General features: G+C 40.6%; 2 protein-coding genes across 50 annotated transcripts in view; one reads left to right on the plus strand and one right to left on the minus strand.

Moving 5' to 3' along the window:
- The window catches only part of LOC110510828 (protein 4.1), a 72843-nt gene extending 69345 nt beyond the window's left edge, over positions 1 to 3498 (minus strand). For 46 of the 47 annotated variants that reach the window (XM_090188030.1, XM_090187938.1, XM_090188099.1 and 43 more), the window contains exon 1: positions 591 to 3415. In XM_090188030.1, coding sequence (XP_090044156.1) covers positions 591 to 678 — 88 coding nt within the window. In that variant the 5' untranslated portion in view covers positions 679 to 3415. Of the gene's footprint in view, positions 1 to 590 lie in introns of all 47 variants that reach the window. The other variant, XM_090188105.1, reaches the window with a different exon arrangement.
- Positions 3499 to 10642: 7144 nt separating this feature from the next.
- Positions 10643 to 17052, plus strand: LOC149984834 (potassium channel subfamily K member 5-like). Of its 3 annotated transcripts, none has more exons than XM_090188164.1 (5): positions 10643 to 11180; positions 13496 to 13607; positions 13758 to 13924; positions 14387 to 14555; positions 14765 to 17052. In XM_090188164.1, exons 1-5 carry the CDS (start codon positions 10995 to 10997, stop codon positions 15484 to 15486), a joined length of 1356 nt encoding a protein of 451 aa, XP_090044290.1. In that variant the 5' UTR covers positions 10643 to 10994; the 3' UTR covers positions 15487 to 17052. The 3 variants fall into 3 exon arrangements, with proteins under 3 accessions (XP_090044290.1, XP_090044295.1, XP_090044301.1); XM_090188169.1 differs by having other exon boundaries at positions 10891 to 11025; XM_090188175.1 differs by lacking the exon at positions 10643 to 11180 and adding an exon at positions 12383 to 12485.
- Positions 17053 to 17140: the final 88 nt, after the last annotated feature.

The raw sequence follows: 17140 nt of genomic DNA on the forward strand, positions 1-17140 counted from the left end.
CATTGCAGGTTATGTTCTGGTCACTTATATGTGATAGTTATTACTACTCTAGAACACAGTTATTTAGATGAAATCCACATTAGATAAAGACCAAAATTCTGGCACGTTGTGTGCTAACAGCACCAGTTGAGAGTCATAGGGGAAACCCATAGAAGGGAACACTTTTTCCATTACGCCACGATGCCGCAATGCATGTTGGGACGGCAAGTGTTTGGGAGAGATAAAGACGCCAGAAGGTCTCAGCCAGATGTGATGCCACCACTCCCTAATTCAGCCTGGGTGAGCAGCACCAAAGCACAGGCATGCCAGAAGACATACTCACACATCAGATCAGTTGTAGCAAACTGGCTCAAATTAAGATCCTACATATGTAGCTCTATGCTTGGTGGGATTAGAGCTCAAATATTCAAACAAGGGGATATTGTATTTCTGACTCCCATAGACCAAAATACAGGCCCTTCAGTCATGTTCCTGTCTGCCTACAAGTAAAACCTTTAGCACATGATGTAAAATAAACACCTGAAACAGCCTACTCCAATGATTCTAAAGAGCAGCTTTTAGCAGCGCTGAAAATAGAATTGGATACTCACCAAACATCAGCATGGAAACACAGGAGACATCCCAGACAGGACGAGGTACAGGGATCCAGTCCAGACGAGTGAGAGAAAGGAATAGCATCAGTAAAATAGATCAGGAAGGGTTGAAATATATATTATAGCTCCCTATTCCCTGTGCACTACCAGAGCTATGGGCCCTGGTCAAAAGTAGTAACTATATAGGGAATAAGGTGCAATTTGGGACATATTCGGCATATTCCTTCCCGATGAATTCTATTTCACAAATGTTCACAGTTTTATATATGAAATACATATAATATTACAAAACTGGCCATCTTGCATTGCATAGTTGTATTGGTCAGCTTTTCTCTGTGAAAGTCAGTGCCTTTTAGAATGTATTCACACCCCTGGACTTTCACATTTTGTTGTGTTACAAAGTGGGATTATTCTTTTTAACCTCTATTTAACTAGGCAAGTCAGTTAAGAACAAAATCTTATTTTACAATGACGACCTTAAAATGTATTTCATTGTCATTTTTTTTGTCGACGATCTAAACAAAATACTCTGTAATGTCAAAGTGGAAGACAAATTCTGACATTTCTAACAAATTAATGAAAAATAAAACACTAATATATCTTGATTTGATAAGTATTCGCCCCCTGAGTCAATACATGTTCGAATCACCTTTGGTAATGATTACAACAATCATTACAACAAACGATTACAGTCTTTCTGGATAAGTCTCTAAGAGCTTTCCACACCTGGATTGTGCAACATTTGCCCATTATTCTTTTCAAAATTCTTCAAGCTCTGTCAAATTGGTTGTTGATCATTGCTAGACAACCATTTCCAGGTCTTGCCATAGGTTTTCAAGCAGATTTAAGTCAAAACTGTAACTCAGCCACTCAGGAACAGTCACGGTCTTCTTAAGCCACTTCAGTGTAAATTTGGCCTTGTATTTTAGGTTATTGTCCTGCTGAAAGGTGTATTAATCTCTCCTCTAGGAATTTCCTCCATTTAGTTCATTTTTTTTATCCTGAAAAACTACACGGTCTTTAACGATTACAAGCATACCCATAACATGATGAAGCCCCCACTATGCTTGAAAATATGAAGTGACACTCAGTTATGTGTTGTATTGGATTTGCCCCAAACATAACACTTTGTATTCAGGAGAGAAAAGTGAATTGCTTTGCCACATTTTTTTGCAGTACTACTTTAGTGCCTTGTTGCAAACAGGATGCATGTTTTGGAATATTCTTATTCTGTACATGCTTCTCTCTTTACACTCTGTCAATTAGGTTAGAATGGTGGAGTAACTACAATGTTGTAGATCCATCCTCAGTTTCCTCCTATCATAGCCATTAAACTGTTTTAACGTCACCATTGGCCTCACAGTGAAATCCCTGAGCAGTTTCCTTCCTCTCTGGCAACTGAGTTAGGAAGGACACCTGTATCTTTGTAGTGACTCTGTGTTTTGATGCAACATCCAAAGTGAAATAAATAAATTGACCATGTTCAAAACAGACATTCATGTCAGTTTTATTTTTTTACCCATCCACCAATAGGTGCCATTCTTTGCAAAGCATTGGAAAACCTCCCGGGTCTTTGTGGTTGAATTTGTGTTTGAAATTCACTGCTCGACTGAGGGACCTTACAGATAATTGTATGTGTGGGGTACAGAGATGAGTCATTCGAAATCATGTTAAACACTATTAGTGTAAGCTAAAATCCACGCTAAGCTAATTTTTACTCCTGAACGCATTTAGGCTTACCATAACAAAGGGGTTGAATAGTTATTGACTCAAGACATTTCAGCTTTAAATGTTTAATTAAATTGTAAAACTGTCAAGAAATAAAGTCTATGGCTCCTCTGCTCGGTGGGTACTGGACTCTGGGTAGGGTAAAAAAATAAAAATACAGACACACCAAAGAGGCCTATATTATATATATATTTTTTTTTTAAATCAAATAGCTTAATACAAATCAGCAAAATATGAAATAACAGTAATAACAGGTATTATTGTATTAAACGGAGGTATTCCAAATATAAGCAAGTGGACTGTCTTGACAAGGCCAAGCGCAAAGGCTTTCTGTGGTAGGCTCGGAAACACCTGTTCAACATCAATGTAGAAATAGGCTAGTAAAGCAAAATTCGGATCTCAAAGGGAGGCAAGTCTGATAAATGTAATCGTTATTATTGAAATAACACAACGTCTAGAGCTAAATTTGGATAGATTGCAACGCTGTTTGTGAAGAAAAGCGAAATATTTTGACTAAACGGCTGAGTAGTCAGACACCATCCCAATTGTGGGACGTTTGGACACCGATAATTACACCAATTGTTAACATTCTTGTTGTCTCTGTACGGGTCTATGGGCCAGATGTCAAACAAGATCAGTCCAAACAACGAATAAAAATCCCAGAACAGCAGTCCACCATTCTTTGGATGGGAATAGCATTCGATCATTTATACGTTTAATGTCCATATATTTTTCATTGCCTTACTTACATTTAGAAAATAAACTGCAATATCCCTCTGGTGTTTGACATAGTCTCACCCCCCCCCCCCCCCCCCCCCCCCCCATTCCCACAAACACGGCGCAATTTGAACTTCAAGCGAACTGAATTGACGGCTGCGCAAAAAAATAAACCGATTTTTGCCTTCCATATTAGATTATATTAGACTTTCGATGTTTCCCTAACATGGCACTCTCGTTTTTATTTACCTGAGAGGTGAGACGTTTCTTCCTGTTTTCTTCCTGGTATTATTCCGCCATCATAATTCAAGTGTTTCCCGACGCCTTCAGAAGTTACAGCATATTGATCCGAGTATTCCAGTGACGCGTCTTGCAATGACGAAGCACGTCTCTGCTGGTCGCAGGCAGCTGAGGGTGGGTGGGGATACCCCTGTGGACTAGGTCAGGTGCTCACTCCAATAGAAACCAAACCTTGAGCGATACTAGATGATATGCGCTCTACTTGCGGGGTAAATAAAATAGATGGTAACCTAATGTTGCTGGATGGGAGCATTGGAGCAGGTAGCTTTTCTTGTCAATGCTGGGATACTATTTACCTGACCACCGTGCCATCAGGTTTATGCAGTGGAGTGCATAACAGGTTTGGAATGTGTGGTCAAAGAACGCGTTGTTCAACTGGGCTTTGTGCCAGCGTGATTTCTCTCTCTCTCTGTTGTGGGATCTTCAGTTTTAATCCCGCTGTGTATACGGGGTATAACACACTTGCACGATTCTACATGTCAAGGAGACAATACTTTTTGACTTCAAACTATCCTGGATTCCGCTACCCTCGTATATTTTAATAACCTTCGTAATAAGGCTAGTGTATTCATCTAAAATAAAATGTTACACTTTTTTCATTCACAATTAATATGATGAAAAATGTATGACACTCCTCCTCAAAGATGTATGCATTTGAAAGCCCTCAAAGAGGTATGCATTTGAAAGCCCTCAAAGAGGTATGCATTTGAAAGCCCTCAAAGAAGTATGCATTTGAAAGCCCTCAAAGATGTATGCATTTGAAAGCCCTCAAAGAGGTATGCATTTGAAAGCCCTCAAATAGGTATGCATTTGAAAGCCCTGTCTCTGGATAAAGCAGTGAGCACTAAGCACAGTTCAAGCAGCTTTAGGGACATTTCATTTAAACAGCTGTGCTGTCTGAGCATCTGTCCCAATATTGCTACTAAGTCCCAGTGGCCATTCCTGGCACGTGCTCTTGGTACAAAAATAACACAATGACATAACCTATCTGCCTGGTTCAGCACCATAGTATATGGTATTTAATCTGACCTGAGTGACCACATTAATGCTCTCTTTTCCCCACCTGACCACAGAAATGCTCTCTTTTCCCCACCTGACCACATTAATGCTCTCTTTTCCCCACCTGACCACATTAATGCTCTCTTTTCCCCACCTGACCACATTAATGCTCTCTTTTCCCCACCTGACCACATTAATGCTCTCTTTTCCCCACCTGACCACATTAATGCTCTCTTTTCCCCACCTGACCACATTAATGCTCTCTTTTCCCCACCTGACCATATTAATGCTCTCTTTTCCCCACCTGACCACATTAATGCTCTCTTTTCCCCACCTGACCACATTAATGCTCTCTTTTCCCCACCTGACCACATTAATGCTCTCTTTTCCCCACCTGACCACATTAATGCTCTCTTTTCCCCACCTGGTCACATGAATGCTCTCTTTTCCCCACCTGACCACATTAAATCTCTCTTTTCCCCACCTGACCACATTAAAGCTCTCTTTTCCCCACCTGACCACATTAATGCTCTCTTTTCCCCACCTGACCACATGAATGCTCTCTTTTCCCCACCTGACCACATTAATGCTCTCTTTTCCCCACCTGACCACAGAAATGCTCTCTTTTCCCCACCTGACCACATTAATGCTCTCTTTTCCCCACCTGACCACAGAAGTGCTCTCTTTTCCCCACCTGACCACAGACATTCTCTCTTTTCCCCACCTGACCACATTAATGCTCTCTTTTCCCCACCTGACCACAGACATTCTCTCTTTTCCCCACCTGACCATATTAATGCTCTCTTTTCCCCACCTGACCATATTAATGCTCTCTTTTCCCCACCTGACCACATTAATGCTCTCTTTTCCCCACCTGACCACAGAAATGCTCTCTTTTCCCCACCTGACCACAGACATTCTCTCTTTACCCCACCTGACCACATTAATGCTCTCTTTTCCCCACCTGACCACAGACATTCTCTCTTTTCCCCACCTGACCATATTAATGCTCTCTTTTCCCCACCTGACCACAGACATTCTCTCTTTTCCCCACCTGACCATATTAATGCTCTCTTTTCCCCACCTGACCATATTAATGCTCTCTTTTCCCCACCTGACCACATTAATGCTCTCTTTTCCCCACCTGACCACGGAAATGCTCTCTTTTCCCCAACTGACCACAGACATTCTCTCTTTTCCCCACCTGACCACATTAATGCTCTCTTTTCCACACCTGACCACATTAATGCTCTCTTTTCCCCACCTGGCCACATGAATGCTCTCTTTTCCCCACCTGACCACATTAAATCTCTCTTTTCCCCACCTGACCACATTAAAGCTCTCTTTTCCCCACCTGACCACATTAATGCTCTCTTTTCCCCACCTGACCACATGAATGCTCTCTTTTCCCCACCTGACCACATTAATGCTCTCTTTTCCCCACCTGACCACAGAAATGCTCTCTTTTCCCCACCTGACCACATTAATGCTCTCTTTTCCCCACCTGACCACAGAAGTGCTCTCTTTTCCCCACCTGACCACAGACATTCTCTCTTTTCCCCACCTGACCACATTAATGCTCTCTTTTCCCCACCTGACCACAGACATTCTCTCTTTTCCCCACCTGACCATATTAATGCTCTCTTTTCCCCACCTGACCATATTAATGCTCTCTTTTCCCCACCTGACCACATTAATGCTCTCTTTTCCCCACCTGACCACAGAAATGCTCTCTTTTCCCCACCTGACCACAGACATTCTCTCTTTTCCCCACCTGACCACATTAATGCTCTCTTTTCCCCACCTGACCACAGACATTCTCTCTTTTCCCCACCTGACCATATTAATGCTCTCTTTTCCCCACCTGACCACAGACATTCTCTCTTTTCCCCACCTGACCATATTAATGCTCTCTTTTCCCCACCTGACCATATTAATGCTCTCTTTTCCCCACCTGACCATATTAATGCTCTCTTTTCCCCACCTGACCACATTAATGCTCTCTTTTCCCCACCTGACCACGGAAATGCTCTCTTTTCCCCACCTGACCACAGACATTCTCTCTTTTCCCCACCTGACCACATTAATGCTCTCTTTTCCACACCTGACCACATTAATGCTCTCTTTTCCCCACCTGACCACATTAATGCTCTCTTTTCCCCACCTGACCATATTAATGCTCTCTTTTCCCCACCTGACCATATTAATGCTCTCTTTTCCCCACCTGACCACAGACCTTCTCTCTTTTCCCCACCTGACCACAGACATTCTCTCTTTCCCCACCTGACCATATTAATGCTCTCTTTTCCCCACCTGACCATATTAATGCTCTCTTTTCCCCACCTGACCACAGACATTCTCTCTTTTCCCCACCTGACCATATTAATGCTCTCTTTTCCTCACCTGACCATATTAATGCTCTCTTTTCCCCACCTGACCACATTAATGCTCTCTTTTCCCCACCTGACCATATTAATGCTCTCTTTTCCCCACCTGACCATATTAATGCTCTCTTTTCCCCACCTGACCACATTAATGCTCTCTTTTCCCCACCTGACCATATTAATGCTCTCTTTTCCCCACCTGACCACATTAATGCTCTCTTTTCCCTACCTGACCATATTAATGCTCTCTTTTCCCCACCTGACCATATTAATGCTCTCTTTTCCCTACCTGACCACATTAATGCTCTCTTTTCCACACCTGACCATATGAATGCTCTATTTTCCCCACCTGGCCATAATAATGCATTATTTCCCCCTCATCTGCTTTTGTCCTAAACCTTCTTGTTTTCTCTATGAATTATCTGAGTAAGATTAAGGCCTCATTCTTATTTTCCACAACTCTTTGAGAATGCTATCGTTTAGAAATATACTACTAGTAATATGCATAAATATATATGCGCATATATTATCAACTGTTGATTACTGTTATAGTTTCATAAAATAAGATATACATTTTCTAATATGAGTTTTCAGAGGTTTCCGGTATAGGCTACATTATTTATTTTTTTGACTAACAGGAAAGATGTCATACAGTGAGTGACCTTTTCAAAAGCCCTCATTAGAGAAGATACACCTCTCTCACTTGTTTTTCAGTACAGTGAGAAAATGTGTGTGTGTCATGACGGTTGCTCTTATCTCTGTGTGTGTGATTGTGTGTGTGTGAGCTCCAAAAGGGCTGGTCAGTTTAGAAGCTAATCTACCCAACACAAGGGCGATTCTCCCCTGCTCAACACGATAATGGTGAATGGGGCGGTCCCTCCCATTGACTCCAGAGTGAGTAATATTGTAATGTTGAGAATGTTGAGCCCCACAGTGGAGGTGTCATAATACCCACAAAAACCTAGCGGTCAAACAGGGAAAGGGGGATACCTAGTCAGTTGTTCAACTGAATGCATTCAACTGAAAAGTGTCTTCTGCATTTAACCCAACCCCTCTGAATCAGAGAGGTGCAGGGGGCTGCCATAATCGACATCCACGTTTCGGGTGCCCAGGAAATGGTTCCAATAATTTTTCAACCATTCATTTTTACTATAGGGGATTTTAGAAACACTAAAAATAAGGCCTGTGTTACGTGTAGGCTTTTAAACATCTTATTTAACCGTTATTTAACTAGGCAAGTCAGGCTTACCCTGGCGTGATGTTTTGATAACCATGTAAATCTTTTTCAGACAAGGTGACTTTTATCAATATATTCGGCTTTATTTACACTCAGATTCCAAAGTGCTAATTAGCATAAAATTCGTCATCATGCAAGACTACAAATCCCTGCAAGCTCCTGCACATCATCCAACTGTAGCTGACATCTTTGCTAACAGGTATTGTGTCAATTTCAAACTTGCAAAAGACAGTTCACAGAGTTGTCAATTTAAAGAGATTTAGCCAATTTATGAATTACTACATTTAGCTAACATTAGATAGTTAATCCAGAGATTTTTTTTTAACCTTTGCCTCGATTCGGCATGCTTGTCCAGATCATCATGGGATTTGGAGTTCTTTATGATAGCCACATTAGCAGCTAATTAACATTTCTTTTTTTTTGGGGGGGGGGGGGGGGGGGGGTAAATACAGGCAAATATATTGATAAAAGTAACTCTTTGTCATAGAGATATTTACACTGTTATCAAAACATCACACCAGGGTAAGCCTACACAAAACACATGCCTTATTTGAAGTGTTTCTAAAATCCCTTATGGGGAAAATGACTGGTAGAAAAACAATTGGAACCATTTCCCTGTTTGTTATGGGTATTATGACTCATACTGTGGTACTCTATAGAGAGCAATAGTACATGGTGTCTTTTTGTAGGCACTAACTCCACAATGTCTCGTTGGCCCAAACCTATGTGGAAATTCATGTTTGGGGGGGTTGGATAAACGCCGAAAATAATGTCTGTGGTAAACACAAGTTTAGGAGCTCTTATACTTTTTGTTCTATGAGATAATCTCAGCTAACATCACCTTTTGTGAATTTTGAAGCATTTATGTAATCAAAACAAGCACATAAAGGCTTCATAATTCATAGTCACGTTAACTGACTGATATCTCATAAAACAAAATGTATAACATCTTCTGAGTCTGTGTTAGCCTCAAACCTTATTTTGGCCGTTTTCCCCAAAAACCCATTCTTTCCCCGATTCATTTCCCTCCATAGCTGAACGAACCAGAGGTAACTAATTTCTGTTTTTTGGGACTACAAGCTGGCCAACTCTATTAGTGCCTCTATTGTGCACTTGTGTGTAGGCAATGCCTGCAAGTAAATGTGTGTGTGTGTGTATCTGTATTTTATGAAAGGCAATAATGTAGGCTATTATGTTATTATAGCCTACATATAATGTTATTATATGTCAATAATGTAGCCTACATATAGGTTAATAACATTATACATGCCCAGTAAGCAAAATGACGCTGTAAATACGTATTTTCCTGACGTTGAAGTTAAGTTCATTTTAGGTTCTAAATGAAAGCTCAAAATACATATTTTCCGGATGTTGAAATCAGGTCCATTTTCAGTTCTGAATGAAAGGTGAAAAGACATCATTGACCAAATTTAAACTGTACATACATTCTCAATGAAGTAAACGTAATATCACAATAATACATTTGAAATCCATTTAATATAGGAAAGAGGAGCCAAGCGAAGATTGCAACATAGAATATATATTATTGCTCCCATCTGTAAACATGCACTTATGTTAGCTTTCCAAACTGGCAGCAATGATGTTCAAAGTAGTCCAACCCACAGAATAAACCATCAGACCACATCAACTACAATAACATTCTCAGTAATATTCTCAGTCATATTTTTTGTCTTGCTATGACTGTGATATGTTATTTATATACCGTAGTTGAATGCACTGACTGTATGTCGCTCTGAATAAGAGCATCTGCTGAATGACCAAAATGGAAATGTAAAAAACAAATACTTGCAAACTGGAGATTATACTAATGAGCTTCGGCCCCCAAACAAGTACAAATGTGGTTGCTCCGGGCCGGACCAAATTTGAACGAATCATAGACGTCTAGGCTATGCTTCACAAATTTGTACAGCACAGTACGGCACAGTTCAGTACAGTAGAGCACAGGATAATACAGTACAGTACAGTAGAGTTTGATTCAGTAGAGTACAGTAATTTAATTAGTAGAGTACATTAGAGTAAAGTAGGATACAATTCAGTACATTATAATGTACTGAACTATACTGTATTGTACTGTACTCTACTTTTTTTATGTAATGTACAGTCGGTTACTGTATAGTTCTCTACTGTACTGTGCTGTCCAAACAAAACATAGACATCTGTGTTGGGGGCAAATGGACCAGACCAAATCTGAACCAATTATACCCTTACAAAAAAGAGTTCAGTTTTGAAACAGCCGTAAAAGTGCAGTAATTGCAGTCAACTGTGGTATTTTGGACGCAGTAATTGCAGAATAACCAGTGTACTGACTTTGAACTGCAAATACACTGCAAAATTACTGCAGTAAAAAAACGGTGTTATTTTGGACGCGGTATTTGCAGCATACACCAGTTATACTGCAATCTTTTTTCGTAAAGGTAGACGTCTATGTGGCTGTTTTCCATAAACACATCCCCAGCCACAGACTTTCAATCAGTCAAAACTCAATAAAGATATTTAATTTGAGACCTTTAACCCACACAGCATTACATCTGAGATCAGTTTACAGTGAACAGTGCCACTGGTCGCGTTTCTTATTGATTTTGCTTTGATTATGAAGCTTGAGAAGTACATAATCTGCTGTTATATCGCACTGCAATGATGTCCGAGGGGGAAAAACAGTGTTCGTTGTTTGAAGCAGCTAGGCTAACGTGGCAGTTTCACAGCTACGGATTCCAGCTTTAAACCCATATAGCTAGGTTGTGGAAATCAGAAAGGCACATAAACGTTTTTCTGTCTCTTTGAAAATGATACTATAGGCTAAACAATGGCGCACACCTGAAACGATGTCTTGTATGTGGACTGGGTTGAATTTAATTTACTCCGTTGTATTATCACAATCCAAGTCTCCCACGTTTGTAATTACCCAGCACAGGAACCAGGAAGAGAAGTTTGAATGCAACACGCGTCCTATTTTTTGTTTTGGGCAACAATTCTGATGCGAGTTTTATAATGAGGATTATCTTTAAGTGATCGGCAATGTCTGATAAGGGTCCTGTATTAACGTCAGGTATCATTTTTTACCTATCGATCGGGGCAGCAATATTTCAAATACTTGAAGAACCCAATTGGAAACTGGCCAAATCCGAATATTCCCGTCAAAAGGAAAACATTCTTAAAACATATCCGTGCTTGACTAAAGAAGATCTGAACTATATTTTGGGGGTATGTAGGGATTCAATTTAGAATACATGTATTATGTTCACAATCGGTGTTTTAATGATTATCATTAATGTGTTGTCAGCTTGGTCAGCATTGGAACTTTATTATGTCTCTAAAACTGTATTTTACACTATGGGCGATTCCAAGGTGTAACAGCTATTGCTGAAAGTCGGATTTTTCACTTCCAAATGTATGTCAAACAAAAAACAATAATTGCAAAGTTAAACAAACCGTACAACTCTATGCACCTTTGTTCTTCAAGCAAATGTATTGTAAACATTTCAGTGGAAGTTGTTAAAAGTAGTCCTTGTGCATGGAGTTGTGTGGTTTGTTTAACTTCTTTGCAATCGTTGTTTTTTGTTTATTTTAAAGTGAAAAAATCCGAGTCTCAGAATCCCTCTGTTACCGTAGAATTGGCACTATGTTTTAGGCCTACTGTTCGACAACTATTTAGTCCCATGGACGTTGTCCCTGGATAATAAACCTACCCAGGGCATTTCAGGTGCTGAATGAAAGCTTAGACCTCTGGGACCTCGAAAATAAGTGTTATATGGATGTCAAAAATACTTATTGTCTGGACGTTGAAATCAGGTCCATTTTAGAGGCTGAATGAATGGAAAAAATATGTTTTTTTCAGACATTGAAAATATGTATTTTTCAGACATTGATTCTATGGCAAAAAATTAAATGCTATACATGTTCTATTAAGTAAGAAACCAAATATGTATTATTGCTCCCATCTATCACATGCAGTAATGTTAGCTTTTTCAAATCCTTTAAAACTGGCAGCAATGATGATCAAAGTAGGCCAGCATACAGAATGAACAAACTGACCACTACAATAACATTCTGAGTAACGTTTACAGAATATTTTTTTCTTGCTATGACTGATATGTTGTTGTTTATCTACCTCAAATCAAATCAAATTTTATTTGTCACATACACATGGTTAGCAGATGTTAATGCGAGTGTAGCGAAATGCTTCAACCTTAGTTGAATACACTGACTGTAAGTCACTCTGGATAAGAGCATCTGCTGAATGTCCAAAATATACATGGAAAAACAAACACTAGCTGGGTATTGTTCTAATGATAAAATACACATCTGGTCTGTGTGGACCAGATCCATGTCTGCGTTTGGGCCAAATATAGGCCGGTCTGGACAACTATGATTGGTTCAGATTTGATCCGGACGGGACCAAAAATCCACGTTCGTGGACATTGAAATCGGGGCTCCAAAAAAATACCCCCAAAATATGGAGGATCAGAAAAAGACGTCCAAAAGGCATCGCCTGATGTCAAATGCTTTGTGGGTAATTTTACATGAAAAAATAACATTGTAGATCATCTGAAATTATTTAATCTAAACAAAGCTTGTCAAGTTAGGACATTTCAGTCCTTGGCAGTACTGATATGGCTGTGTTATTGATAATATATGTGCATATTTGTATTTTTATATGTTATTATGAATATATTATTTTCACTGTTGCAGTAAAAGCTTGGAGTACTTCTACGCTTATAAATCAAGTTCCAATTATAGAACACATTATAGAACAGAACACATCACTGATGAGCCTACATGCGTTTTCATCATCTCTGTGCTCTTTAACGAAGGAGCCAAGTCAGCATGTTGGGACAGTTCAGAAGAACTGGTTTGCCATTTTCTTTGCTCCGATAACAGTGCAGATGCAACTTTGGTAACAGAATGACGTCAGAAGATTGCAGTCATTATGTTGCCAAACTTTGCGTCTGCACTGTTCTTCAAGCCAATATGTTTTCAGTGGAAATTGTTAAAAGTAGTCCTTGTGCAGAGTTGTATGTTTTGTTTAACTTTGCAATCATTGGTTTTCATTTGACATACATTTTATAGTGTCAAATCAGAGTCTCAGTGCCACTCTGCTACCGTAGAATAGCCAAGGGGCAGCATATTTTCAGAGGGCGTTGTCTCTCTAGATATCCGGGTTGCCTCCAATGTTTCAATGCCACTGCTGTCCAGGGTCGTGTTTACGAGACTACAGAGGGCGTTGTCAGTCCATTCATTACGGTTGTGTCCTTCTATTTGAAGGTTCTGGAAATATATAACAGGGGTCTATTGTTTGTGTGTAATGACTAAAATATATTTTTCAAACAAATCAAAGTGGGAACATATTATATTTTTATTTGCTCAATCTCAGTGGATTTAGATTCCCAAAGTAACTCTGTGTTTACCTAGAGTGTGAAGACTCCTGAAATGAATCCCAATGAATGAAACCCGTTAACGTTTAAGATAACCCCAATCAGCTCTGTTTGTACAGTGTGATAACCCACTCTGTTCCCTAGGTGGTGTCAGACGCTGCTGGACAAGGTGTGACCATCACTGGAGAGAATACCTACAACAACTGGGACTGGACCAATTCAGTTGTCTTTGCTGCCACTATTGTCACTACCATAGGTGGGCAATATCTTGAATACAACACTGGAAACATTGAATCATGTTAATCTCTCTCCGATAACAGCTGCTAACTCAGTTACCCAATGTCTAACCGTAGCAGAAATGAAGCTGCCACCCCCGTCTGAAAGCCTATACGTTTGTGATTTGCAGGTTATGGTAATGTTGCCCCAAAGACGGCTGGCGGCCGTATATTCTGCATCCTGTATGGCCTGTGTGGGATCCCTCTCTGCCTCACCTGGATTAGTGAGCTGGGCTCGTTCTTCGGAGACAGAGCCAAGCGCCTGGGACAGGTCCTGGTACTCAAAGGCCTTAGTGTGGTAAGACTCACTGGGAGTCTCTCAGCACGTCTAATGTACTGATATGGATTTCTATCAACGACTTTTGGGGAGGTGCAATACATGACTTAAGCATTTATTAACAGCGGATTAGCCAATGGTCAGCCACGTTTAGCCACTGTAGCTGCGTACTAATGACTGAATCCCGTATGGTCCAACTAATGGAAAAGTGTTAGCCTACAAGACATGTTAGCCTTGTCACCAGATCTGGTGGAACACTCAAAAATGACAATTGACATGGTCAAATCAAAGGGATTGGTCTAACATTGTGACTTGTGTCACATGCCGTTGCTTGTTCTTCTCACTGTGCTTTAGCTGCTGCTTTGGTTGCTCTCTGGGGTCTAGGCCGACTCACTGTAAAGCCCTTTTTACATCAGCAGTTGTCACAAAGTTCTTTAAATACATTTGAATGATTTATTGATTCTCCCCGTGTGCCGTCTGCAGAAAAAGGTCCAGTTGATCTGCACGGCCATCTTCCTCCTGTGGGGTCTGCTGGTACACCTGGTGATCCCCCCGTTTGTGTTCATGTCCCTGGAGGGATGGTCGTACCTGGAGGGCTTCTACTTCTCCTTCATCACCCTCACCACTGTCGGCTTCGGGGACTACGTCGCAGGTAGTTACATAGGCTTTTCATGAAGTAGATGGCATTCCTCAGAAAATATTAGTTTATATTTAAGAGATCATGATATCACCTAATTCACATTAGAGGATCATAAAGTTATTTGGAGTTGGATTCATTGCCTGGTGCAATCCTGCTTTGTCCAAGCTGAAGAAAGGGTGACATATACTTAATTAAACTATGTTCTCTTTTTGACTCCACAGGTATCAATCCAAACATAGACTACCCAAGGCTGTACCGGGTGTTTGCAGAGGTGTGGATCTACATGGGTCTGGCCTGGCTGTCTCTTTTCTTCAGCTGGAACGTCCACATGGTGGTGTCGGCTCACAAGGTCCTGAAGAAGAGAAGGCAGAGACACAGGATGGACCACCTGGACCATCGATGGCAGCTCGAGAAGGACGACATCCACAGCCCTCGCCGCCTCCCCACCGCCGTCGACATCTTCAACTTCCTGTCTGAGAAGCATGAGGACTACAGCACCGCCATCAGGCAGATTGGCGCTGCCGCGAAGCCGAAGCCGAAGATGGAATTCAAGGAGTTGAGTCGTTCAAAGAGCTGTAGTGACATCCTGGGGACGAATATCCAAACCCTGGAGCATTCCCCACGCCGCCTGAGGCGCCACCTCAGCATCAGTCACAATATGTTACTAAGCAGCTTTGGGATGGGAGAGGAGGGGCAGAGGCTTATCGAGGATGACCCTGTCTTTATGAAAGACCCTGGGTTTGAGGAGAACTGTCTGGATAGGGACACTAGAGCGAAGGCTGTTTATGTGTCCAACTCAAAAGAGAACCTAAACCCCGCCGATCTAGGTCCTAACATCAACAAAGAGGAGAATGTTCAGAATCAAGATGGTGGAGAGAATAGGTTTACTGTATCAAAGGTAGTGGAGGGGGATTCGGGAGAGGAGAATGATGAGAAAGGCTGAAGCCTTGGATCCATCCTCTTCATGGAGAACTGAATGATGTAATCAAAAGGGGACTATCGCTCTCTCCTAGAAGTTTGGTTGGTGCATAAAACTTGTGAATTCAGATAAATAAAAGGTATGATGGGTCTGTGATGGGTCCGCGGATCATCACAACTTTTTATTTATTGTACCCATCACACCTTTTTATTTATCACCCCATCACACCTTTTAATTTATCACCCCATCACACCTTTTAATATCACCCCATCACACCTTTTTATTTATCACCCCATCACACCTTTTAATATCACCCCATCACACCTTTTAATATCACCCCATCACACCTTTTAATATCACCCCATCACACCTTTTTATTTATCACCCCATCACACCTTTTTATTTATCACCCCATCACACCTTTTAATATCACCCCATCACACCTTTTTATTTATCACCCCATCACACCTTTTTATTTATCACCCCATCACACCTTTTAATATCACCCCATCACACCTTTTAATATCACCCCATCACACCTTTTTATTTATCACCCCATCACACCTTTTAATTTATCACCCCATCACACCTTTTAATTTATCACCCCCATCACACCTTTTAATATCACCCCATCACACCTTTTAATATCACCCCATCACACCTTTTAATATCACCCCATCACACCTTTTAATTTATCACCCCCATCACACCTTTTAATATCACCCCATCACACCTTTTAATATCACCCCATCACACCTTTTTATTTATCACCCATCACACCTTTTTATTTATCACCCCATCACACCTTTTAATATCACCCCATCACACCTTTTAATTTATCACCCCCATCACACCTCTTAATATCACCCCATCACACCTTTTAATATCACCTCATCACACCTTTTAATTTATCACCCCATCACACCTTTTAATTTATCACCCCCATCACACCTTTTTATTTATCACCCCATCACACCTTTTAATTTATCACCCCATCACACCTTTTAATTTATCACCCCATCACACCTTTTAATTTATCACCCCCCATCACACCTTTTAATTTATCACCCCATCACACCTTTTAATTTATCACCCCATCACACCTTTTAATTTATCACCCCATCCCACCTTTTAATTTATCACCCCATCACACCTTTTAATTTATCATCCCATCACACCTTTTTATCCATCTGAACTGAATGATATAGAAGCATCATAACAAGGTCCTGGGACAACCAGAGACTATGGCAGAGTTAGGATTGGTCACATTCCCCTGTGGTGAGGAGTGGAAACACATTTTCAACGGTTTTCCTTAACATCGTGATCAGTGAAATGTATGACCCAAGATTATCAAGGCCTAAGATCATGAACACAGTCTGGACAACTTCCTGTCTTCTCTGTTATCTTTATCTCGATGTTAAACACACATTTTGGTCTGTGGGAAAAGTAAAAGAAGGAAAATATAGCAAACAATGGACTCCTTAGAGTTGCCAGTGTGATTTACCTGACTCTAAAATGAGAAACTGAAAGCAATGTAGTTTGTCTATTGTTACAAACTGCCTTCAGAAATAAAGTTTACATGAGTTTCTATGCAATTTCCATGTTTTTTATATGAGTAGATGTAGTGGTAGTGGACTTGAAAAAGGAGATATGAGATATAGAATCATTTTGTATTTTT

Source organism: Oncorhynchus mykiss, chromosome 2, assembly GCF_057628025.1.
Source record: "Oncorhynchus mykiss isolate SJ-2025 chromosome 2, ASM5762802v1, whole genome shotgun sequence".
Lineage (NCBI taxonomy): Eukaryota > Metazoa > Chordata > Actinopteri > Salmoniformes > Salmonidae > Oncorhynchus > Oncorhynchus mykiss.